General features: G+C 37.8%; 1 protein-coding gene across 1 annotated transcript in view; it reads right to left on the bottom strand.

Moving 5' to 3' along the window:
- MRPS9 (mitochondrial ribosomal protein S9) overlaps positions 1-27,172 on the bottom strand; it is a 61,644-nt gene that overhangs the window by 33,019 nt on the left and 1,453 nt on the right. Inside the window, exon 2 of the mRNA XM_021680282.1 lies at positions 17,420-17,599. Within this exon, the coding sequence (XP_021535957.1) occupies positions 17,420-17,599 (180 nt within the window). The remainder of the gene's footprint in view (positions 1-17,419; positions 17,600-27,172) is intronic.

Raw genomic sequence — 27,172 nt, 5'->3', positions numbered from 1 at the left:
CTGCTTGTGTTCCCTCTCTCGCTGTGTCTCTCTCTGTCAAATAAATAAAATCTTTAAAAAAAAAAAAAATCCCCAGCGCCTGTGACGAATCTCACCCCCACACATTTCCAAAAGCCCCTCACCTCCTAGTACTGCCACCAACTTGACAACTGTGTAAGCCATGACAGCGTCTTCTCGAACACCACTCCTCACAATTAAAAGCAAACCACATGCATTTTCATTTCTCTTGAATGGTGTCAGATGAGAAGTCTGTGGCCTTGGATCTTATGAGCACTGTATCTGAACTCTAAATGAACTGGCAGCTCACATAAACCCAGTGCTATTCTTTTAGAGAGGCTGTTCTCAGGATGGACCTCTCTGCCCACCCACACAGTAAATGCGCTAGACCAGATTTCACCCCTGAAAGTTAGGGACCTGTAACTTGGGGCTTATCAATTCAGTTACCTTAGGGAGCCCATCTCTGGGTCAACCTTCATTCTCCCATTCGGCCGTTTGGCAATAAAACGGACACTAAAGAAACCCTTAGATCACACATCCGAGTGCTAATTTTGTGAACATTTTTTGTTTTTAAAACCAGGGACTCCTCTGCCTTTCCTTCTCTGAGGGAGAAAAGGTGGACTTTTTAGTAAGTGATGTTGAGACAACTGACTGCCATTAGGAAAAAGATAAAAGTGGATGCAAACCAGACACTGTACATGAGAATGAACTGCAGATGGGTCAGAAAGCTAAACACAGAAAATCAAATCAAACAAGTACAAGAAGAAAACAGGGTGAATTCCTTTATATAAGCTATACCCCCACAGGCAAAACCAACATCATCACAGGTGATTCACTGATTTATAACAACAAAATATTAGAAACACCCCCCCATAAGGTTGGCTGCATAAATGAGGGCACATCCATGCCATCAAGCACTCTAGCCATAAAAAAAGATTGATAAAAGCAAGACGCAAAGTAAATGTACTCAGAGTGTGACCTTTGGTGTAAGAAAAAGAAATAAGAAAATACATATAGGAATAGGGGAAAATATACATAGGTTTCTTTCCACAAGGAAGGGTACAGTGGAAACTAATAAAAATCATCATTTATTAAGGGGTGGGCGGCAGCAGGGTGAGGGCCAGGGGATGAGTTAAGGATTCCCTAGGTATGCCTTTATTCAGCTGAACGTCGAAGCCTGAATATGCTTTATATATTAAAGACTAAAATTTTCAAAAACAAACTCTAAAGATTAATACAAACAAAAACAAATAAATCGCAAACAAAAACAAATAAACCTAATTTCTAATGACAAAAAAGAATAGCAAAGAAATCTTCAACTTTACTCGGAAGGCTTATTGTTAGTAATATTAATAATAAAATTCTGAAACATTCTCTGTATATTATAGCATAAAGTAAATAAATGTATTAATTGCATGGTGACCAAAATGTTACTGTAGGAGAAGAGATACAAACATAAAAGAAGAAATGTAATGTTAAGTTTGAATTAGACAAATCAATACATACTTGTGATCTTTAAAAAATATTATTTCCTGGATTATTCCTATAATATTTAAAAGATAGTACTTTTTAGTTCTGTCCCCTGAAAGAGCACAGATGCAATGAAACTCTAAAAGCAATGAGTGGCCCCTAGTATCCAATCTTGGTTTCTAAATACAATTTCCTAGAATAAGGAACAGAGTATCTTAGAGAAATGATTAATTCTAGGCCTAAAGCAGGAAAAGTGCAAAATAAGCCTAAGACACCTTCCTGTGTCAGGAAACAAGGAAGTGCTCAAAAGGACACAGAAGCCAGCTTCAAGCAGCTCCCACTGGCCACATTTGGGACAATGTGAACATCAAAGAACAATGATAATGCCTGGTAACAGACTCAATACATACATGTCGAAGAGTGCGCCTCTACACACTCACTCACTCTCTCTCTCTCTCCAGGGTTCTGAAGGACGGGGCAAGGAGAAAAGGAAGGCCTTTTTATGAAACAATACCAGTTAATAAAAGTAGACGGTATGGCAGAAGTAGAAAATCACTGTTTTACAAGTTCCAAAGTAATCCAATTTCAGCCAAGGAGCACCAGTGGATGACAAAGTCACTGGCTGAAAGGTTACTAGGGAATAGAATATAGAATAGAACCCCAAAAAATCACCCTACAGATAACTTAGTTACAAGGGGAAAAAATTACTTTTACAATAAAGAGGTCTACTGGTCACCAAGGGGTCAGATGTACAATCAATAGTGGGACAAACTCATTATGTACCTCCTGGTGTGAGGGAACAGGAAGTATACAATATCACATAAGTATTACCCTTTATACATTCTAAATCTAATCACAAGAAAGCAAGTAGAAAGCCATAATGTGGACAACTGTATAAGACAAGTGGTCTGGATTCTACAAAACTAGCTAGTTATAAAGACATTTTAGGGAAAACTGAGGAAATTTAAATATAGACTATAGAATATATGACATTGTAGAATTATTGTAATTGTATTAGATATAATAGTGGTATCGTGGAAAAATGGTATAAAGGATGTATGTACTTAGGGGTAAATGCTGATACATATAGGGGTTACGTGTTATGATACTGCATTTTCAACGCTCACTCAAAATAAGTTTTATATATACAGAGAAAGGAAATGTGGCAAAATATTTAACAATTGGCAAATCTATATGAAAGGTATATATGTGCGTGTGTGTTTGTATTCATTGAATATTCAAGTTTTCTGGAAATCTGAAAAATTTCAAAATAAAAAGCTGGGGAAAATGTTAAAAATTAAAAAATAAGTCAGTTGGGTCTTTCCAAACCTAACCTGTCTCAGCAGGGTTACCATGAGCCTACAGCACCTGTGGGCCAGGTGGCCTTCAGGTCTGGTTCCCACAGTCAGTCATGGCAGCCCCAAGGCTGGTCAGACATTTTAGCCAAGGGGCTACTGACTCAAGGCCTGGGTGAGAATATTAGCAGTACGATGAAGTACAACTCCGCATCCTGGGGTAAGCACGCAAGGATCACGGGGGCGGAAGTCCAAACAACTTTCAAATCAGGTTCAAGCTGTCACTGGCATCATTTCAAATATAAAAATTACTAGTAGCCTAGCTGACTACTGAAAAGAGTTCAAGAAGGCAATGAAAATGTAAAGAATTCATTCCGCAGCTAAATTTCTCATGAAAACTAAGATATAGACAAGTCACCAGGAAGTTAATCAGTAGAACTTGAAAATAAAGCATCAATTGCAAAGGGTGTCTAGGTCTTAAGGCAATCTCTGTATTAACTTAAAAACAAGTTAATATTTGGTGGAAATTAAAAAAAAAATCTCACCTAAGAATAAATTAACACATATTTACTAATTCATAATTCTTCACCATATTAAGTGATCATGTTGATTTTATTTATTTATTTTAGAGAGAACATGCAATGCAGGGGGGAGGGCAGGAGCAGAGGGGAGGGCAGAAGCAGAGGAAGAGGGACAAGCAGACTTGGTGCTGAGCGTAAGCAAGACACAGGACTCAATCTCACGACCCTGAGATCATGACCTGAGCCAAAACCAAGAGTCGGACGCTCAACCGACTAAGCCACCCAGGCACCCCTAGGTGATAATAATAACACAACCAACTATATTATACTAACTATAGCATACTATACTATATACTCTATTACTAATTACTGATATGGCGTGTACAATGTACTATGCTATACAGTACCAACTATATTATATTTGTACCGAACTATATTAGGTGCTGTACTAAGTACTGTGGAGAAGGTCCATAGAGCAAGACACCATGTTAGATAAACAGCAAAATCACAAATTCAGTAAAAACAATGAAAAACAAAGGATGGCAGGAAAAGGAACAAAAGAAGAAACGGTACATAAGATAAAACCGCTTTTTTCCCCCCAAATCTGTATTACATCTTTTATACCAAATTATGAGGAATATACTTTCTAATCCCAGTGGAGTTACAACACAGTGTTCTATTAGTCATAAACTGGTTACTTTTTAACCAAACAGAAGATAGAAAACAGGAAAGGCACACTAGGAGTGTGCGTTCTGTCATCTGTTCAGCATGCATGGGACAGTGCGACCAAAACCTAACCTATCACTTCCATTTATCTCCTACAGGCACTCTAAATTGATTTCTTCCAAATTCCGAGGCAAAGGACTACCTGAATTTTATGAAAAAACAATTTTGTTGGCTTTCCAGGCCTGAAACAGTTGTTAAAACTCAAGTAGTTAAATACCATTTTGAAAAAAAGTTTTTATAGGAAGAAGAGAATTCTGAGTGTGAGTATGAAGTTGAGCAGCCAGCCCACTGCCGTGTTTTGGGCAGAGCATCATGTGCTGTAACGTAGGAAAACGCTTACTCTCGCTGCACTTCAGAATTCAGAACAGAGGGAGTGGTGAACGTCTAAATAACATAAGACCCTTACTATGTCCTATAACCATAAAAATATTCTCCGGTAACACCATTCCCAGTGATTCTAACTTGTAAGGACATCAGCTTTATCTAGTTGTTGTAGGGATTAAATAAGGTATTTGCAAAAGCACATCTCGCATGCACTAGATAAATGTGAGCTATACAAAAATGTTCTACGTGAAACACTTCTCCACATTATTTTAAGACTTAAAGTGGCAAAGCTAGAACCTGAACCTCCTGAAATTTAATATCTGAATGTGCTCTTCCCTGCTGAGGTCAGGGAGGCCACCTAGGTCTCTCGGAAAACGGATTTACTTCTACACTGGCATGAAGGACATTCAGCTAGTTAGTGGTAAAATTAGGAGAAAAGCCCAATTGTGCTCAAAGGAAAAGAAACTGACCATTTACTGTGAATCAGTTTTACCTTGATCAATTTTATTCAACAAATATTCATCGCACCTAAGTTCTAGGGACTCAGAGAGTTTAGGAAGCTACGGTTCCTGACGGAATTCCAGCAGCGGAGACAGATATGCACACATAATCTCAAATATGGGGGTTACTGTCAGAGTACACATGAAGTAACATGGCTTGGTACAGAACCTGTGCTGCAACTATTTCTAGGTTACGCGGAGGGAAATAAGGTTAAGTGGCCATGACCTTTTTTCAGCAATTACTTTTCATCTGGCTTTTCTTAGCAGTCACTTGTTCCTTGCCAAGTCAGGTCCTTTACATACTGTTTTCTCTGCCTGGAATACCATCATTCCACTTCTCCATTTAACATATTCCTGTTTGTCTTTTGAGACCTAGCTCCAAGGCCAGCCCTCCTGAGCGACCTCCCCTGACTCCCCGGGGGCTCTGTCATTTCCCTTCTTTGTTTATACCTGTTGGAGCACTCTCCACACTTGTCTACTGCCCTACCACGTCAGTCACACTGGGCAGACAGAGCCCTCAGGTCTCTCCAGCACCACACCGTCTGGCCAGTCTATTCTCTCCCCATCCTTCTCCCCTGGCTTGAACTTCCACACTTTTTGCAGCAATCATAAAGGCTGATGCTCACCTCCTTTCCTTTACATACCAATTCCTGCCCTGTGTGTGAGCCACCTACACAAGACTTCCAGTGTCATCCAGGCCGATAAACCACTCTCAATTCCCATATCCATCCTTAGAAGCACATACCCACTTCCTCAATGACCTTACTCTTTAGCGCAAGGATTTCAATCAGGCCTCACCATAATTCCGCTCCTGTGATTGCTTGGCCTCACCAAGCCTCCCTTTGGAGCCTCATGACTCTTCCACAGAAGGTTGCTGTCTTCCCCTCACAGCCATGTTCCTACCTCTCTCCAAGTTCTTCCCTGGTCTCTTGTAAACACATCTCTGCTCCTCCCTTAAATGCTAGTTCCCTCAGAGTGCCATCTCTGATTCTCCTCCTGTCGAGCAAATTCATGTGGAGAGAGGCTAAACTTCTTTCTCTAGTTTCCAAACCATTCCCAACTGTCAGCTGTGTTTGGGATTGTTCCACTGAAGTTATCCTAACAGCACATTCATAGCTGCTCCTCAAATAACTTACTTTGGCCTTCTCACAGTTCTTTCTCCCAGGCCCTGTTACCAATTCTTTGGATTTTACCTTGGTCACATGTAAAGGGGTGCTCTCAAAGGCAAAGGACCCTGGTTCGTTAGTCACTGATTTCCCACCCCAACCTCGGCAGGTACCACAGTCCCCCTTATTTGCGGAGCATACATTCCAAGACCCTCAGAAGCTGCCTAAAGGGCGCCTGGGTGGCTCAGACGGTTAAGCGTCTGCCTTCGGCTCAGGTCATGATCCCAGAGTCCTGGGATCGAGTCCCGCATCGGGCTCCCTGCTCCTTGGGAGCCTGCTTCTCTCTCTCTCTCTCTCTCTCTCTCTCTGTCTCTCATGAATAAATAAATAAATAAATCTTAAAAAAAAAAAAAAGAAGCTGCCTAAAGCCACAGATAGTACTGATTTCTATATATACTATGCTTTTTCCTATACATACATGCCTATGATAAAGTTTAATTTATAAATTAGATACAGTAAGAGATTAACAATAAAATAATTAACAATATACTGCAATAAAAGTTATGTGAATGTGGTCTCTTTCTCAAAATGCATTACTGTATTGTACTAACATCTTCTTGTGATGGTATGAGATGATAAAATGCCTACATGATGTGATAATGTGAAGCGAATGACAGAGGCACTGTGATGTAATGTTAGACTACTAGTGACCTTTTGATATGTCAGAAGGGGGATCATCTGCTTCTGGACAGATAACTGAAACCACAGAAAGCAAAACCACAGATAGCAGGGGAATATAGTACTCAAAGGATAAAGAAGCAAACTGATTGCAGAGTCCTTGAGTGAATCAACTAGAAAATACAACACTTTATAGATAATTGGGGACATTTAAACACAGGTTAATATATAAATGATCCCATACTGCACTACAGACTATATTCAAATTAATTTTATTAAATGTGATAATGGTATTGTGGTTATATAGGAAAGTATCCTAATTTTTTGGAGATGTATACTCAAGTATGTAGGGGTAAAGCATCATGTTTGTAATTGACTTTAAAAGAAAATAGTTCAGGGGCGCATGGGTGGCTCAGTTGGTTAGACTCAGGTCATGATCTCTGGGTCCTAGAATCAAGCCCTGGGTCAGGCTTCCTACTCAGCAGGGAGTCTACTTCTCCCTCTCCCTCTGACCCCCCCCCCCGGCCCCCCAGGTTCTCTAATAAATAAATAAAATCTTTAAAAAAAAAAGAAAGAAAATAGTTCAGCCACAAAATATACAGGGGAAGCAAATATGGCAAATGTTAAGTTATTTAAACTAGGTGATGGTCATAGGGCATGCATTATACAATTATTTCTCCTTTTCTGTATGAATGAAATTTTCACAAGTATACAAATGTTTACTGCTATTGCTATTAGCCTAGAATATTTCAGGTTTTCAATTTTCAATTCCTACTCCCATGTAATATACATACACATATACATATATCCATGTGTGTGTACACAGATATATATACACACACAAGTCATGAATCTTTTGCTCTTCTATAATTGAATAACCGAACAACTGAAATTGTTTTAGTAAACCTGCTGTTTCTGTCAGATAAAAGCAACCGTTTCCTACACTTCTAAATTTCCATTTATTCTTACAGTGTATTTTTGAACTGTTTTCAAAACCAATTCTTCAGGTATTTGGAATCATGTCACTGAAAAACAATATAAAAATGAAACTGCAGAATGGCAATACTTGTACTTCCCAAGTGTTCCCTTTCTTTCAAATAACACAAGGCAAGAAATGCAAATTCTTACTTTGGGGGAAATGACAGAGCAATCCTCTGGTCAAACACAGTCCGAAAGAACTTTCTCCGATGATGGAAATATTCTATAATCTGTGCTGGCTGATATGACAGTATGTAGCCCATGCGGTTGTTGTGCACTTGATATGTGGCTAGTGTGACTAAAGAACTAAACTTTAATGTTAGTTAATATTAACTACCTGCAAACAATCCCACACAGCTAGTGGCCACCACACAGCTCTAGACGATTTTAACCAAAGCCTTCATGCAGTATGGATAGCACTGCACTGATGTTACCATTGTGTATCTCAAACTTCATTAAACGGTTACAAAGTTATAAAGTCTGTGATTTAATTTTACTGGTCTAACCTAACAAACATATACCCACTTTCATAAGAGAGAATATCAACAACCAAAACATCTTTGAATAGAAGATTTCTATAATGAATCTGGTCATGATAGCCATTCCTCATTTTTTCTTCCATGAGGTGAGAGCATTTGAATACTCTGTGATTTGATTCCCTGGGGGTTTGAATGGGGAACTCAGTATCATCGAAACCATATGGAAAGCTGAATTTCCTGACATCTCTCTTGGCACCACTGAGGCCCTCTGCTACTAACCAGAATGACTAACTTACTTTGTCTAAGGCGAGAGCACTTGGATTCTACACCTCATTTCAGCCTGGATTTCAATGCTGGGGTAGAAGTAGAGATATTTATATACAGGAAGTTGCAGGAAAATGTAGGTATATATATATACACAAACACTCAAAAGGGGCAAAAATGAAAGTAACATCACAAAAGACTCCAGATACCCAATTAGTCTTCTTGTAGTGTTTATTAATTCAGGACAGCTCCCATTGTCCTCTCCTCACCTCCCGTCCTCTGTTGTTCCTTTCCACAGTTAATCTTAACTTGCTACTGGAAAGAAAAAGATATAAATAGGGGCACCTGAGTGGCTCAGTCGTTAAGCGTCTGCCTTTGGCTCAGGTCATGATCCCAGGGTCCTGGGATCGAGCCCCGCATCGGGCTCCCTGCTCCGCGGAAAGCCTGCTTCCCCCACTCCCACTCCCTCTGCTTGTGTTCCCTCCCTCTTAAGCTGTGTCTCTCTCTGTCAAATAAATAAATAAAATCTTAAAAAAATATGTATCTATATAAATATCCAGTTGTGACCCATACTGAATACTCCTGCTTGTTTTGCACCTCTTTTCTCCCCAAAAACAAAGCAAAAGGAAGAAAAAAACAACCAAACATAATGACAAAAATGACAAGCATCCACCTCTTTCTTGTAGCCTCGGAATGCCTACCTGAAGGAACAAGGTCATCCTCCAGAGCTCCTGAAGACAGAGGCTTGTCTGCAACATGCCCTTCAGGGAACACTCCAGCCAGACTTTGCAGGGCCTTCAGTCCAGGTCCACCGTAACTGTCCCCACCACCATCTTAAAGGCAAGAATGGTGAGGGGAGGAAGGTGTGCATCACCTTTCTCTCTAAAGTCTGCTGCTGGTAGTAACACGGCTTTTGGACATTCTCCACGTTTGCAAGTATGAGAACACATGTGCTGCAGTCTGCTGTTCCAGCACCCACCTCACCAGTATGGTCTCACTGAAGTCACTGCCATCTCGTTACTAGAAGCTCTGCATCAGCTCTGAGGGCACTGGCCCCTGCAACGGGAGCAAGACCCACCAGGGAGCACAACAGCCTTCCTGCTTCCTGTCTTTCAGAGCGTCTTCTTATCCTAGGAGCCCCAATGATAAGATTTCGCCTTTCCTGACCAGGATTACTCAGTGGTAATTCAAAGCCAGGCTAGAAGAAGTTAGCTCAGTGGCAGGCACATCCCACATCCATAAAGGGGTCTGTTAGGGCCTAGTGACTTCACACCTATTTTAGTAGAAAGGCATTTGTGCAAGCCCTCCCAAATATGGCATTTAACTCTCCACCTCTCTCCATACCCCCACTAATTTGCCCCTTTGGCTTCCTCAATCGGTTTCTATTAAAAGCCACAGGCTCCAGAGACTTCCTCAAGCTCTCCTTGTAGACGGCAGACAACTTCATCCTCACTCCTTACAATTGACAGCCTCTGTCCCACACTGGAAAAACATTTCATGAAAGATAAAGTCTTCCATGGGCTGATCTCTTGAGTCCTTGGGGCTTCCCAAAATACGCAATATAAAAATACTATTCCCAGTTCAATATAAAGCTATGGATGGTACTTCAAAGAAGAGAATTATAATAAAAAATAAGTAACAAAAATGGTTAGGGGCAGAAGGGCTTTTCCCATAAAATTCTAAATTAAGATAAAGATTTGGTCGGGAAAGGTTCAGAAGTACCAGAAAAGAAAATGAGAAACAAAGGCAAAGAAAGTGTTAAAATAACTCAGTCATTTTTAAGCAGTTTTCCTGATGTTATTAAAAAATATCTGTATTAGCATGGTAAAAGTGCAGAATTTAAATATTATGATAAGGTGAAATTAAGTCAACCAGAAAACCAGTGGAGGAAGGCGGTGAGAGAAATACTTAACTCTGTTAATGTTAACCCATCAATCAACTATAATGTTCTCAGATTCCCTGGTGCATGTGACACTTACCAGGCACCAGAGAAGTACCAGTAGGACATGGCCTAGGTCTTCAAGTATCTTCAAATTAGAGGAAACTTGGCATTTCACATGTGAATTGTGGTTTGGCCCACTTGGACCACGTTTATCAACAACAGAACTAACAGAAATTTCCTAATTATCTGAAATAAGCACCTTTTCACTTCTAAACAACCTACTTAAAACACAGTTATGTAAACTGAGAAACACCCAGTTCTTCCACAAAACAGAAGACAAAAATAATGCATTTGACCCGTGAACAACACAGGTTTGAATTTCTGCAGGGCCATGTATGTACTGATTTTTTTTGACAAACAGCGCAGTACTGTAAATGTTATTTTCCTTATTATTTTCCTAATAACATTTTCTTTTCTTTAGCTTGCTTTATTGTAATTATACAGTATATAATAGACATCATATACAAAATCTGTGTTAATCAACTGCTTATGTTATTGGTAAGGCTTCCAGGCAACAGTAGGCTGTTAGTAAGTAGTTAAGTGATGAGGGAGTCAAAAGTTATATGCGGATTTTCGACTATACAGGGGGTCAGCGCCCCTCACCCCTGTGTTGTTTGAGGGCCAACTGTCTATCAGTTGGGACTCAATTCTTCAAGAAGCTTGAAAACAATATTACTAGCCTAATGTTATTTGTTTTAGGTTAGCATTTGTGTTTCAAGAGAAACTTTTCCCAGTCTAGGAACTAGATTCTGGATGTAGCCTGTAGTTAACACACTGGTATGCAAACATTGTCAGTATCTATGAATATATATACCTGAAGGAGATACCAAATCACTGCCTCACTCTGATTTTGAGGCTGTTGATGACTTATTCTTTCAGTCTGAAGTTCACTCAGAAGAAACTCTGAGCCAGAGGGAGGGAGAGAGGAAAAAAAAGAGCATTGTCCTGTAAGTTCGAGCTTAGTATTTCCTATATTAAGTTCTGAAATTTGTATGGAATTCAGCGTAAGAAAGTTCTTAGGTGTTTTAAACTTAGGTCACATTTGAAAAAATTGTTTCATATTTGAAGTAAGTTCAACGGTTGGTTGTCACAATAACAAAAAACCCCCCACAAAAGCCATGCTTCTTTTGGAAATAAAAAAGTGGAGGTATACATTTAATGGTAAGTATAGGAACTTCTAAAAATTTATTAGACCGTAGCACTGTTTATCTGGATCTAAAACAAAAAAGTGCTGACAAAAATAAAGAATGTAAACTAAAAAAAAAATTAATCCAAATAAGTCATGGAGTAAGGCAATTCTCCTTTGGAAATATGTTCCCTACATTTTTAGATTTTTAACTGGAATAGTGGTAATTCAAGGGTTCCCTAAAATGAAGGCAAAGTATTTAACTACATTCCTAGGCTTAAGTCAAAGTATAAAAGGACTGCAGGCTCAACCCAGGAGGAGCACTGGGTCAGGAATGCAATCTCTATTAATTAGGTATCCCAGCTGGGCAGTGGGTCTGCAGCTGTTAACTCGATCAGCGACTTACCTAAATGTCATCTCTACTGATTCGCTTATAAATTACCAGCAAGTGAGACTAATGTACAGGTGCTAATTTATTTAAACTGTTCTCTACAGTTCTACACAGCTTTACAAACTGCATCTGGCACCTAATGTTAGCTGTCAGTTGTACTTAGACATGCCTGTCCTAACGACTCTGTTCATTAGAAGTGAGCACAAATTATGAAATATTGTGAAAAATGATACATCAAATGGAATGGGCACAGCAAATCAATTAGAGAAACTTCATACAGCATATTCACACTTAGGAGAATAAAACATTCTGATTTCAGAATGAGGTCTATAATACCAATTAAAAAGTAATTGGTAGACTTCAGCAGTGTTATATATCAATTTGCTGGCTTTTTTCCCGAAATTCTATAGTAATGTAGAACTTAACTTTTAATTCCCAAATAAAGACATTAGTAAATTCAAGTGCAATTCTGTATCCATAATATTTAATATAACTGAGATGTCTCCAACTTAAAATTGGTAACTGATACCACTTAATTCAAAAAGGAAAATGCAAATAGCAGTGGTTCTCAACTTTCTTCTGTGCTGACAGCATGATTTCGAAATCACTGTCACCCAGTGTCTGCTCAAGCATAACAACGTGTAACAATGTCACTGGACCAGGCTTTCCCTTTGGGTCACTGAGGGAAACCGCTGCAGCCCCGCCTCTGTCACAGGCTCTGCGGCTGATTTCTTTACAGTCTCCAGACACGCAGCGTCTTCCCTTGGCCAAAGTGTAACTACTTTAAGTTCAATTACAGAACCCACTCAGTGCAATGTTCAATCTGGCAGTTCAATCCTCCTCATGGAGGAACTATACGGTGAGAGCTAAAAATATTTTTTATATGCTGATCAGCATTTGGCAGTAACCTATGAAAGGTCTGAGGAATGGGAGTTGAGAACCACAGCATTAAGATATATTTTCAAAACAGCGTGCATGTCAGTACTTGCAGCAATATATATACATATAGCATACACGTATACATGTATATATGCATGTCACCATACACACTACTTACTGACCATGAGAGGGCAGCCGCTTTCCTCCTGCCACATCTGCCACAGGTGGTCAGGAGCATCACAGTGGTTCAGTGGGGAAGTGCAACAGGTGGTTTCTTTCTTTTCAAAAGAACTTAAAATATTAGGCAAAAATGAAACTACCTTGAAATGGAGAAAATCTGTACTTGCCCATGACTAATTTCTTTCTAGTTAATTTGTTATTTCACAAGCCAAAAATAACTTTTTCATATAAATGCAATACCAAGATTGAGCATTAAATATAAAAAAGTAATTTTGCAAAAACAAATGTAGCAGATATACAATGCTGCAGCTTTAATAATAAACTTCTAAATAACACAACTTTTAAGTAAATATTAAAAGTGACAGAATTATTTTTATTCATAAAATTTTATGTCATATCCTTTCTATTTTACCAACCTACATCTGTACTCTTTAAAAACCTTTATAACTTAAAGAAACGCTAACATGTAAGATTAGCTAGGTACAATTTTTACATATCTATATGCTGGACTCAGTAAGGCCAGGGGCCAGATTTCTATTCAAGTTCAACCTTCTGGAATAAACTTCTAAACCTAGAAATCCACACACACAAAAAATGCCTATGAAGAGTTAACATAGATGACATAAATTCATGACTTTACTTAGTAGGAAGGGCACACAGGGCCTCACGCCAAGTCCAAGGGCTTTTAGTTTTAATTCACAGGCCTAACAAGTTTAGTTATGCCAGAAGGCTGGAAGGCGAGAGGGCCAGAGGCAGATGTGTGCACACAGACATCCTGACGGGAAAGGAGATGACAGGAATCAGTACTAGAGCATGGCCAGGCCATTCAGCACAGGGACAAACAGGAACTATGAGCCCCAGCCACGGTATCAGGTTAACAACCATACTAACAGGAAAATCCTGAGGCACTGTAAGGTTAAATTATACTCACTATACTCTACTAAATAAGGTTGGGGAGAACACTATTTTAGAAAATGTTACCCAAAAAATTAATCTTTGAAAGTGTGGAAAAACAGACTTTGCATATAGGAAAACCTTGTACAGCTCTGGGTTCCTCAACAATAAAGACCCCACAACATTTTTCTGACTGAATGTGGTAATGTAAATCAGGCTCCCAGAAAGCATCTTCGAAGTATATAGGAGGTTTTTAATAAGTGGTGGTATTTTTCATAACCAGTAACAATTAAAAATAGGTTTCCCTTATCTGGAAACTTCACTTCTGTGGAATATCGAATTTCCTGATCATATAAAATAAGAGAAAAATTACTGTATCTGGTTTTAAATTCTGTATTAAAAGCCAAACACATTATAAAAAGCATTATAACCTCTAACTATATAAAAGCAATCATGACATTCTTCCAAAGATTATCTGGAAGCTTAAAATATTTTCCTGATTTTGGATGTCAAATTATTTGGTTTTGTCTTTAGATATAACTAAACATTTTGTCAGTATGGAAATGCTACATAAGACTCATTAGCTATATACTCTCTTTCAGGTTATATATACAGCCAAATCTCAAACAAAAATAACAGTTTTGAAAACATACACAAAACCAGGAACCACGATGAGTATGTAATTTTAATGCTTTGGTAACAGTTGGCTGTCACTGTCCTCTTTTGCTTTTACATCTACTTAGATGCCAATGAGAGTCCACTAAATTTAATAAAATGCCCAAAGAGTTAATTGATATAAAATGTGAGACTTAGTGAGGCAGATCAATCACCTGCAGGTAAGTCTAACACAGCAGAATTATGTCACCGGTGTGAAAGGAGCTAACACTTCCACACAGGCATTTAGGCAATGTGCTGGGTGAGACAAAATCTCAACCTGCGGGTTATGATATCACCTCCGGTGTGGATCACTCAATGATAAATCAATATACTCAAGAGTACTTCCTACTGTTCTCCTCAACACGCAGTCTTAGGTGGGATGGAAGATTTGTGTGACAAAGGCAATCAGAGAACTAGTGAAGGATTCAAATTATGGTAGATTTTACTTATTGCATTTAATAGTAATAGTAATACAATGGCACCTAATTTACCAATGTGAAAATTATACAGTAAGCCTAGGCTTTCAACCAGGTAAATGAATTAAATTATATGCCATGTCTACTACCTAGAAGTTAAATCCTCTTGAAAATATTTTTAACAACCCAAAAATATTCTGATTAAAGATCCAAGCACTGAACTAACCACTCCAAACAACATATAATTTTTAATACTAACATTATGAAAACGGTTATCTTCTCAGACAGAATTACAAAACTGTTGAACAATTCTGTTTCTTTCAATGAGCTGAATATCTCCATGTATACTCAAAAAGGTAGTAAACTCAGCTGGGTAGTGGGATCCTCTTGCTCAGAACAGTTACTCAGGGACACACAGGTCACAAGGAGAGAGGGAAGGGCCAGTTTTAAATGCAAACAGTAATATAAAGAAAATTACCCACAAAACAGCCCAAGGCTGAATGAATTCAACCAAACATTTAAAGAATTAATACCAACTCTTCACAAACTCTTCTAAAAAGAGAGGAAAATACCTACCAACTCATTCAATGAGGCCAAGTATTACCCTGATATCAAAATGAGACAGAGACATACAAGAAAACTACAGATTAGTATCAGTTAGATGCAAAAATCTCAACAAAATACTATCAAACCAAATCCAACAATACATTAAAAAATCATTCACCACAATTAAGTGGTAGATTTATTCCCAGATGCAAGGGTGGTTCAATAATCACAAATCAATCAACATGATATATCACATCAATAAGAGAAAGGATAAAAGCCATATGATCATCTCAATAGATACAGAAAAAGCATTTAACAAAGCATACACAGACATATATGTTCTTTATATATATGTAAAGAACATATACAACTCAACACCCAAAAAGCAAATAATCCAATTAAAAATGGGCAGAAGACATGAACAGGCATTTCTCCAAAGAAGACATCCAGATGGCCAAGAGACACATGAAAAGATGCTCCAACATCATCACCTCATACCTGTCAGAATGGCTAAAATCAGCAACACAAGAAACAACAGATATTGACGAGGATATGGAGAAAAAGGAACCCTTGTGCACTGTTGGTGGGAATGCAAACTGGTACAGCCACTGTGGAAAACAGTATGGAGATTCCTCAAAAAGTTAAAAACAGAACTACCCTATGATCCAGCAATCACACTACTCTATTTACCAAAACAAACAAACAAAACCCCCCAAAAAAACACAACCCCAAAACACTAATTCAAAGGGATTACATGCATCCCTATGTTTATAACAGCATTACTTACAATAGCCAAATCATGGAAGCAGTCCAAATGTCAATGGACAGATGAATGGATAAAGAAGATGTGATACACACACACACATATATGCACACGGGAATATCATTCAGCCATAAAAAATAATGAAATCTTGCCATTTGCGATGACATGGATGGAGCTAGAGTATAATGCTAAGTGAAAGAAGTCAGAGAAAAACAAATACAATATGATTTCACTCACATGTGGAATTTAGGAAACCAAGAAAACAAAAAATGAGCAAAGGAAAAAAAAAAGAGAGACAAACCAAGAAGTAGACTCTTTAACTATATAGAACAAAATGATGGTTACCAGAGGGGAGGGTGTGAGGGGGATGGGTGAAATAAGTGATGGGGATTAAGGGCACTTGTCATGATGACCACTGGGTGATGTAGTGTTAAGTCACTATATTGTATACCTGAAACTAATGTAACATTGTACATTAACTATACTGGAATTCAAAATAAAATTTAAAAAAGTTAGAACAAGCTGCAAAGTGGTTAAACTTTAAGTACCTTTGCTAGCTATGTTGGGATGTCTGGCAAAAAAGTATTATTTATTATTACTACTTTTATTAGGGTTAGAAAAACTCAAGAGAGGAACAATAACAGAGTTCTAACTTTAATTCTCAAATCATTTAGAACATGCCCTGACTTTGAAAATTCAAATACATAGTTAAGATAATAAAAAACACTCAACTCAGGTTTACTTATGGGATTTCCTGTAAACTTCACTATATTTCCATCACCATCTGTTTTATCATTTTGTAAGAAAGCTGAGTTTAAGACTCCACAATAGGTTAAATGTTTCCACATTGTGTATGAGCATTCACAGTGGCTCCTAAGACCTTGAATCAAGAAAATTATCCATTTCTCATTAAAATCTAAAACTCACTATGCTTCATAATGCTTCAAATACAGAGTAACATCTCTCTTTGAAACCATGGTTCCAACTTGAAATACATAGTGGTTTTTGTCCTTATTCTGACAGTTTGATTAAAATTGACACAGAGCTAGGGGCGCCTGGGTAGCACAGTTGGTTAAGGGTCCAACTCTTGGTTTTGTCTCAGGTCGTGATCTCAGGCTCATGAGATTGAGCCCCGCGTCAGGCTCCGAGCCCAGCACAGAGTCTGCTTCAGTTTCCCTCATCCTCTGCCCCTCCCCTCTAGTGCGCTCTCTCTCCGTCTAAAATAAATAAATCATAAAAAAACAAACTCTACAGCAATTACTTTCCCAACAGAGTAATTACACTTACGTCAATATCCTCTTGAGTAAAAGTTTCTGGATCTTCTCCCATCATGTTGGCTAAATGTCTCTTTCCTATGTTGAACTCTTCAATCTGCTTTTTAATAAAATCCACTGTGTAAGTTTCACGTCTTAAGGCTGCAACATTTTTCTTTGTTGTTACACCTGTGGTGTGCCTTAGCCTTAGTATCTAGCAGAAAATATAAACAAAAAGAGAAAAGATTTTAAGTTAAATAATGATCTTGTATGCCACGGTCTATAAATAAAAAAGGATGTTCAAACAGTTGTCTTTATTATAGTACTCAGTTGGCAAGAGTCTGGGAACAGGTAAAAGGCCTGTTAAGAAAGCTGTTAGAAATTGTCCTCCGCTCAAAAGCTTGCTTATAAAAGCCTCTCCTTACATAGTAGTTTAAACTACTGGCATTTCAACACATTAAAACCCAAAATACCTGTAAGTAATATGCTACCTCCTTATCTACTACAACCATCCACATTTGATACCGATTGATCAATGTCAACTAGTTGTGATATTTGACACAAAGGCAATGAAGAGTAAAATGCCACTCCCTTAAAAAGAGGCAAATGCACGTGCAGACAGTACCCAGCAAGCAGAAGTCAAGGGAAGGAAGGAGCATGTACTGGGGGATAACACACTTAGGCTACTGGTAGTCACCTTGTTTAAGGGTACAAATATGGCCCATCTTTCAATGCCTTAAAATAATAGTTTAGCTTAGCTTGAGACTATTCTGTGGTCCTTATTTTAAGCTGATACAGTGAAGAAACTGCTTCACTAAGCACTGACATGATTTATCATTAATTTGGTTCAATACACTAATAGAAATAAGGGCTTTCCCATCCTTTTAAACTATCAGTAATATCACACTTGCTGCTGTTGATTCTTTTAGCTGTAGCACTAGGAATTTCCCCTCAAGGCATTAATAGTTCACCTACAATAAAGGGTGCTAAAGAACCAGAAAAATATTTTCAAATGACTGTTCAGCCACATTCAGTAGCTGGATATAACTAGAACAGATATTTTTGGTCCTGGCTTTTCTCAAAATCTTAATCTGTGGTTCTCAAATTTCATCCCAGCCTCAACAATTTTAAACACTCTTAAGCAATTCAGACCTTAAGAACTGTAATTCTTAGTAACTCATTCACTTCCCTTTTCATTAACATAAATTCTCTTTCACGCATACCAACACCAACACCATCCCTGCCTCATCCATTCCCTAACCCTTTGAGAATCAGAGATTCAAGTAACTAATAATTTGTCACTATAGTAACAATAAAAAGCAGAAGAAAAAATACAGGACAAATATTACAATAACCTATTAATAGTAAAAATGATGTTCTTAAACTCTCACAAATCAAAATAGTGATAAAATGATTTCTTGCTACTCTTAAATGAGCAAGATAGGGCATTTTAAAATTCCATGAAACTTTATAGTTTATTTTTCCTCAGGGGAGCACAAAGGAGTTTCTCTCTTTATATTATTAATTGAGAATCTTAAGATGCTTTATAAAGATACAGTGTCACTATCAATCAGTAAAAACATGACCCAAACTTGCTTACGTATAGTTAGCCTGCCCTTATACAGCCTCTTTGTACACCCGTTACCTCTCCCCACAGCCAGTGCCAACAGCACCAAATCCTCATCTCAGGAGTTTTACCATCTTACTATATTTTTACTTTTTCCAGGGTTTTGCTTCTGTTTCTTTTTTTTTTTTTTTTATGATTTCATGTTTTCTTTGAATACGGGAAGATGCTGCTTCCCGTATTCAAAGTGAAGAGAAAATGCCTGTCTGCGCCAAGAATCATGGCAAAGCTATGGATCTAGAGGAGAAAGCAGCTGTCACTCAGTAGAGGTGATTTTCCCCAATGTTCCACTGCCAAAAGGATGATTACGTTGCTGGTTTCGTAAGTCATATGACAAAATGTTTTGGTCCATAACTAAACAATCCATTTGTAATACAGGTGACCCCACTACACTTCCCACAGATCACCAACCACAGCCGTCAGGAGAAATGAGTTTCCCAGTGAATATGGGAGACTTCCATTCACTGAAGTAATGAGTTCTAAAGGAAGAGTAAGATTAGGAGGAAAGTGATGAGTTCAATTTGGGGCATGACAACCTTGAGATGCTTGATGGGCATCCTGGGAGAGATAGGTGTCCTGGAGGCAGATGGCTCTGTGGGTGTGTACACAGGAGAGATCTGAGCTGGAGATGCCGTCTGTTAATAATCAGCATGGGACATGATGTGACACCATCAAAGTAGGGGAAATGGCAGGCATTAGTGTTAGAATAAAAACATCTATTTTACCATGCAAAGAAACAACACAGTTTGTGAGGGAAAGTAGATGGAAAGGTAAGATTACTTGTCTTATGACCTTTTTTTTTTTTATGAAACAGGACAAGAGATGGGGGTGCAGAGTAAGGGGAGACAGGTTTGATGGACTGAATACTTCATATTCAAAGAGCAATGATACAGTGGTTGTAAAGTAGACAGAACAATTAAAGGAAGAAAATAAGAAAAAAATTTAAGCACCCCTTTATACTGTATGTGAGCCAGGAGAATAATACCAAAGAAATAGTTATGAATCCATATCCATACAACAGCTATAGTATTTTATTAATTATTTTCCTGTTTCCTATATATTTCCTTTGTATGTTTCAGTGGTACATTCAATGTACTAATTAGTTCAGAAGAGTTCTATCATCAGGCAAATTGTACCCTTCAAATTATCAAGTGTTCCATTCTCAGGCAATACTTTTACCTTGAATTTAATTTTGTTGAATCGTAATATTGTAACTTTTTCAAACTTCCCCTTGCCTTTCCCTGGAATATCACTGCCCATATTTTTCATTTAAATTTTGCATCACTAGGTTTTGAGTCAATCTGAGGTTTTTTAATACATGAGAATATCCTACTTAAATGGACTTAATAGATACTGTCTCATTTTCCATCTTATTTTATCTTGTTTTTATTCTTTCATTCCTGTTTTCTTTCTTTTGCAAGATGGTCTATAGTTTTTTTTATATTTGTCTCTTGATCTGGCGATTTAGACACCAGACAGCCTGCTTTTATTTTAGTAATGATTACCTATATGTCTCCGAATAAAATGTTTAAATTATTTCTTCTGTCAACCTCAGAAAGTAACACTCATTGAATTCTCACTTACTTACTGTTTTCTTCTTCGACCATAGAAATTATCTGTTTTTCTGTCCTCCATTCATATCAGCTTCTCTCAGTCTTATTATCTCTTTGTTCTGCATCCTGTATGATTTTTAAACCTTTAATCCTTGGGATTTTTTTGTTTTCTGTGGTGTTAATTCTGCAGCCACTCTGAATTTTTAGCTCTTAAATCACTGGTCTATCTCCAAAAATCTTTCCTTAACTATTTCTTTAATCATATCTTCTTATCTCCTGTTTTATACAGCTCTCCCTAACCCAACCTTTTAAGAATGTCCTTGACAGTGTGAAGCAGTTATACTAAAATAATTTGTGTTTTCTTCATCTCTCTCTCCCATACTGTTCCTTTTCTTTTGTTCCAACAACATTTTAGTATCACCTCAAGCAAAGAGTTGATTATTGGCTTGAAGATTCATTTCTTCACTTGATTTAAAATTATCTTGTGTCTGTCTATATTCTTCAGACTTTGTGACATGTGGCGGCTTTCTTAGTTTTAACATAACTGAGGCTTAAAAAACTGTAAAAAATTTTTTATTTTTGTTCATTTAGAAAGGAATTTTTTTTAAAAGTCCCTACTTTGCTATTTTTCATAATCTCTTTAGGATCTTTAGAATCTTTTCAAAGACATTTGTACACACTGCCTAAGAATATGACATCCGTTTTATTATAAAGCCATCACAGCATCAGTACCAATTACTGAATAGATTTATAAATGTTCTAAATTATTCCAGCAATGATTCACACAAAAATATTTACATTCAAAAGAGTCCATTTCTCATTAGAACAATCCATTAAGTAAGATGATGCTGAATGTGAATCCACTAGATCTTTAGCTATGAACAGCCAGAATTCCTGGAAAGAACGTGCTTTGCTGATAAGTACAAATCTCCAACAAAATTTTCTACAGGTTCTATTTCCAACTGAAAAGCTATGACAGAGATTTTTCCTAACACTTTGTTTTTATGGACTGGTATAGATACAACTTGACAGATTTGTTTCTTTTTTAAGATAATCAGTGGGTCAGACAACTATAATTTCAATCAAGCGGGTTGCCAAAGAAGCAGACACATCCTGACAGAGCAGTGATGTCCCAAATTTGGCCAAATGCCAGGGCTACACACTACTTTAATGATATTGCAAGTATTAAGTAGTTTCCTTTTTGTTCAATTGGATAAAAATGGAACAAAGAAGAATCTGCCGCTTATTTGAATAGAAAAGGCAAAAGAAAAAATACTTTGAGGAATAAAAAGAAAGGTAAAGACTAAAGTCAGATTAGAGAGAACATGGATAGAAACAATATAAGGACACCAAGTTAGAAAGGATAGTAACCTTTTTGAATGAGTTTATATTTTTATCAGCTAGAGGTCTCTGAATGCAAGCAAAAGAAAATGGCTTTGCTTAAGCAAAAGCCACATTTCTTAGAAGACTAACAGGGGCCCAGGACTATAACTTGAAGCAGGCAGCTAAAAAACAGGAACGCAAATGATCCACAACACATTCAAGAAGTCTGTGGCCATTAAGATAAAATACTATTCCAACTGTCCTTAGCTCTCTGCTCAAGATCTCATGGGAGGGACTACCTAATGGGGCTACTTTGGGTCAGATGCTCCAGATTATAGTTCTTCCAGATTGTATCCAGTGGGAAAGAACTCATCCCTCCTGAGAAAATAGAGTGCCCTGCTGAAAGGGAAATGGACAATTAAAAGGTTAAACAAGGAAATCTACTACACTACTTAAGCAAAATTCACCATTTATTTTCTTTACACAATCTTATAAATTTAGAGCCTTAACATACTTACCAATCAAATAAAATATAGGGGCTTTGTTTGAATTGTGCTTTAAACAAACCAGCTATAAAAAATTATTGCTGGGACAACCAGGGAAATTTGAATATGGTATCAGATGATATTAAAATTACTGTTCATTCTGTCAGATATGTGCATAGGAGCATGGAAGCTTATGTTTGTTTTTTTAAAGATTTATTTATTCATTTGAGAGAAGAGAGACAGAGCACGAGTGGAGGGCTGGGGCAGAGGGAGAGGGAGAACAGACTTCCCACTGAGCAGGGAGCCCAATGCGGGGCTCGATCCCAGGACCCTGAGATCAGGACCCGAGCGAAGGCAGATGCTTAATGGACTGAGCCACCTAGGTGCCCCCATGTTTTGTTTTGTTTTTTTCTTTTAAAATCTACCTGTTAGAGATGCACATTCAAGTATATACATAAGTAATATAATGGGAAGCCTGAGATTTACATAAAAGCTTACAGAAAAAAAGGTAGGGAGACAGATGAAACAGGACTGTGAAAACATTAATAACTGTTGAAGCCGGTTAACATATATACACAGCATTCATTATAGTATTCTATTTTTGTAAATGCCTGACTGAACATGCTTTATTTTTCATAATAAAATTCTCAAAAGTAAACTATTTTACAAGTTCTTTTAACAAATTTAAGCAACTACTATGGGCCACGCTATCTACTGAATTTTAACAGAAATAACTGTCAAGCAGACTTGAGTGGTGTTAAAACGAGAACATTGTTGGGATTAACATAACAATAAAAAAATTAAAAAAAAAAAAAAAGAGAACATTGCCATACTGAGAGAAGGAAACATGAAGCATGGTCAAACTGCAGTTTTCTTAAAGTTACTAATCTATCTGGCAAAAAGGAGTGTGGCAGGTGTTCACATGTATACACATGTGCATACACACATGTACACATGCACATATCCCTATACATAAGAACTCTTAACAAGTTTAAATTCAGGAAATGATCAGTGAGCATCTAGGAGGTATCTGTGGGCACTGTACTAGGCATCAGAGTAGGTATACAAAGGTTATGCTATTTTCTCAAGAGGTTTACAAACCAGCTGTAGGGGAAAGACCTAAACACACAAGACACTTAGTTAATAAAAAAGAAGTAAATGTGGGTCTTTCATAGTTGCAGATAGCTTCCAAGATGGCTCCCAGTGATTCTACCGCTGGTATTCATCCTGTTGTTCAATCCCCTCCCCTTGAGTGTGGGCTTCTGTAACTTGCTTGAGTAACTTGCTTCTGATGAATAGAATACTATGAAAGCGATAGAATGTCACCTTTAAGATCATGTTACAAAAAGACTGTCTTCCCTCTTTTTCCCCCTCTCTTGATCAACCTGATGGAAGCCAGATGTGGTGAGCTGCCCTCCAGAGACCCACATGACAAGAACTGAGGGTGGCCTCCACGCAGTCCAATAGCCTGGCAGGAGATGAATCCTGCTAGCACCCACACACAATAAGCAAATGGGGAGGTAGATTTCCACCCTCCAGCCTTGAGACTACTGGAGCCACAGCCAACACCTGGACTGCTACGTTATGGGAGACTCTGATGGAAAACCCAGTAAAACTGTGCCTGCAATCCTGATGCACAGAAACCATGATATAACAAACGTCTGCTGTTTTAAGCTGCTAAATTTGGGGGTAACTTGTTATGCAGCAATAAATAACTAATTTATCATCCTACTTAAAACAATGAAGCATAATACAAGTAGATTTAGTACACTAAATCTATCCTTAAAAGGACAGGATGAGATCTCAAAAGAAAAAACTTATCCCATTAAAGGAGTTTTAATTTCCATTGCTAATAAAATGGGATTTTTAAAAAATTCAGAAGTTACCTAGGGGAAAACGTAACTAATTTACAGAGCTGCAGACAGCATTTGATACAAATGCAAGTCAAGTTTTAATTTCAAAGAGTTTTTAAGAAATTTATCAGTAAACTTTATTAAGACCCCATCATAAACCAACTGGATGCTATGATAAATACAGGACATTATAAGCTCCTAGGAGCCCATAAGATGAGAGAAGAACAGATATTTAAGACAAGAACAACAATGTTTTTACAATAAAATCAAAATACACAAGGGCTAAGCCACCAAATGCCATTGATCATTCTTTGGCAGACAGTCCAATTTAACAAGGGGTGTACTGACTCAGTGAACACAGAAAGTTTAAGCACTAAGTGTTCAGTAGAAAATAAAATTAAGAGGACATATCATTGATAATTGGTAATATTAGCTTTCAAAATAGAAAACTGGTCTACTGCTTTTCCTTATTATAAAAGTCACAGGGGCACCTGGCTGGCTCAGTCAGTAGAGCGTGCAACTCTTGATCTCGGGGATGTAAGTTCAAGCCCCATGTTGGGTGTAGAGATTACTTAAAAACAAAATCTTAAAAAAAAAAAAAATCAGGGGCGCCTGGGTGGTTCAGTCGGTTAAGCATTCAACTCTTGGTTTCGCTCAGGTTATGATCTCAGGGTCCTGAGATCGAGCCCCATGTCAGGCTCTGTGCTCATCAGGGGGAGGGGGGAATCTACTTGAGGATTCTCTCTCTTCCTCTCCCTCCGCTCACACACACTTTCTCTCTCTATATATATAAAAAAATAAATCTTTTTTAAAAAGTCATAAATATTTCAAAAAGCTAAATTAGCATTCTTACATCATACTGACAGAGGATTTAAGAAAATCTGGGTAACCTTTGTAGTACACCATGACTGTCAATTGCTTATAATGCCAGTGCAATGTTCATTAGTGAAAGATTAAAAAAAAAAAAAATTCAAGTACCTTAGTATAGCAAAACAAATCATAATCTGGGCCCTGTCAAACTTCCCCATCTCTCACCATTCTTGCACCAATTATTATACCAATTATAACTGCTATAACCAATTAGTTGTTGTTGCCAGATCCACTGACTCTGTACATCTGTCTCTTCTGTACCTATTAACATCATCATAGAACAGAATACCTCTCTTTTTTCATGTAACTCCTAATTGCTCCTGAAGACTCTTATCATCTCCTTTGAGAAGCCGCCCACCACTCTACCCATTTCAACTCATTTGCATTAGACACTGCATTTCTGTGCTCTTCTGTATTTATCTCTGTAAACCTTATGGTAAACTGTGTGTAGGTCCCTGATATTCAGGGGTTTATAACCTGAGGTTTTGCCATTCACAAATAAGATTCCCTCCTCCATCCCAAATTTGGTACACTTAGATATTTGCAATTATAGCGGCATTAATACGAAACATGTATACCACAAGACTGGTACACAAGAGGAAGTCTGCTAATGAGGGTCCCAACTGAACACACAGGAGTCACAGGTTAAAGAACTTGTTTCTTTTTCCATGTGGCATCAGTATTTCTCACTTTTCTGTGACCCACAGTAATAACTACTATTTAGATCACCTAGGACACACTTATACATATAAACAAAATGCAAAAATACCCTGTATGAGATGTATTTGATTATTATTCCATTGTTTTATGAAACATGGCCCCTAAGAAAAATGTATGTTTTTTTCTGAAAGAGTGAGAAAGAGAGTGTGCGTGTGTGCGCGGGAGTGGGGGGCAGAGGGAGAGAGAGAGAATCCTAAACAGGCTCCACCCCCAGCGCAGAGTCTCAGGCAGGGCTTGATCTCATGACCCTGATATCATGACCTGAGCCCAAATCTAGTTGGATGTCCAACTGACTGAGCCACCCAGGTGGGCCTGAGAAAAATATAACTATTAATGTTAGAGATGGAAGTGAAGGAGTATTAATATTTAAGACAGACAAGCTCTGTGCCAGAAAAAAAAAAAAGCTTTATAAATGTCTTTAACCATATATATGGTAATAGTAAGGGTCTGACTGGGGTCAGTTAAGTCTTTCAGCTTATATGTGAGTTGCACTCTGTGTGGTAAAACATAAACTGTGACAATACTAAGGAATTTGGGGATTGGGCAATCTCAGGATCATCCCTAGAGAGTACTAAGGGTCAGTACTGTCTGGTAATTATTTGATCATGATTTGTTTACTTCACAGTGCCTGGCTCAAGTAAAGTGCTCAGTAAACATTTGCCATATGGAAGGGAAAAAAGCTTTATTTCAAGTCAGGGAGATGAAAATTAAAGTAGCAAGAAAAACATCACTGTTCACTCATCTTACTGAAAAAAATACCTAATGCCAGTAGGAAAAGGGGCACTCTCATACATCAATGATGGAGTAGGAAAAGGGGCACTCTCATACATCAATGATGGAGTGTGGATTGCTACTGCCTTCCTGGAAAGCTATGTGGAAATATCTATTCAAATGTAAGATGTACACATACTTTGTAGCAATAAACTCCCAACTGGAACTCTCTCCTACACAAATAAAAGCAACAGTACCTAAGAATTATTACAGGATGTTTACCGAACATTTTATTAATGGTAAGAAAGTGGAAACAAAATAAGTGTGCATCAACTATTACCACTGACACATATGGATGCATATGATAAAAAGAACATAGAGAAAGACAGAGGATACATAGATTCTGGAGTTTGAGGGAGGGAGAGAAAGTTAGCAGCCCTCCCTCCACACACACACTTAAAGTGTCAGCAATAAAAACATTCTATATGCTATAGCCCCTTTTATAGCTAACTAAGCATATACAGGGAAAATATACTCAAAATAGATGCATGAAAAAATAAAATTTTCCAACATATTTTCCAATGATAAAGTATTAAGGGGCACCCGGGTGACTCGGTCAGTTAAGCATCCCACTCTTGGTTTTGGCTC

The sequence above is a fragment of the Neomonachus schauinslandi genome, chromosome 10 (assembly GCF_002201575.2).
Source record: "Neomonachus schauinslandi chromosome 10, ASM220157v2, whole genome shotgun sequence".
NCBI lineage: Eukaryota > Metazoa > Chordata > Mammalia > Carnivora > Phocidae > Neomonachus > Neomonachus schauinslandi.
The sequence above is the reverse complement of the archived record's forward strand: the minus strand, read 5'-3'. Positions and strand labels throughout refer to the sequence as shown.